A 541-nucleotide genomic window follows, 5' to 3' on the forward strand; every position below is an offset into this window, starting at 1 on the left:
CTCAGTGGTGGTTGTTTCCCTTCCAGGCACTTAGTAAAGAGCAACAAGAGCTCGTCCTGACCTTCCGGGAGCCCCAGTGAGGACGTGCGGATGTCCTGGGCCTCTCACGGGGCTTGATCCTCATCCCGGAGGGAATGTTCAGCTCCTGTTTGTCCCATCAGGCCCAAATGGAACGTGCGGCAGGACTGTAAAGCCGCTGGATTGACACAGCTGGATCAAAGGAATAACAAAGGACACAGCAGGAGCTTTGGGAATTGGGGGCAGTTTCCTGCTCTCAGCCCAGCAGGGAGGAGGATCCCATGGATGTGGGTGGCTGCTGCTTTGGTGCTGCTCACTGCACATCACCTGGGGGCCTTGAAGGGATCTCACATGGGCATTGGGAGGGAAATGGGTGCTTTATGCATGGAATGAGGAGCTGGAACCCGCAAAGTCCACGTCAGGAAAGGCTGGTTGGAATAAATATCCCATAGGATTCTTCACACCACGTCGTTGCAGTGCCCGTGCCTGGAAACCACCGTCTGTCGCTGCGCCCGTTGCCACC

The 541-nt window shown here is 56.6% G+C and overlaps 1 protein-coding gene across 1 annotated transcript in view; it reads left to right on the forward strand.

Annotated features, from left to right (window-relative positions):
• Positions 1-80, forward strand: part of LOC104410924 (polyamine-modulated factor 1-like) — a gene marked incomplete at its 5' end in the record, with an annotated part of 494 nt that extends 414 nt beyond the window's left edge. Inside the window, one exon of the mRNA XM_010021227.1 lies at positions 27-80. Coding sequence (XP_010019529.1) covers positions 27-80 — 54 coding nt within the window. The remainder of the gene's footprint in view (positions 1-26) is intronic.
• Between the last annotated feature and the right edge of the window lie 461 nt (positions 81-541).

This window comes from Nestor notabilis, unplaced genomic scaffold (genome assembly GCF_000696875.1).
Source record: "Nestor notabilis isolate BGI_N333 unplaced genomic scaffold, ASM69687v1 scaffold22800, whole genome shotgun sequence".
NCBI lineage: Eukaryota > Metazoa > Chordata > Aves > Psittaciformes > Psittacidae > Nestor > Nestor notabilis.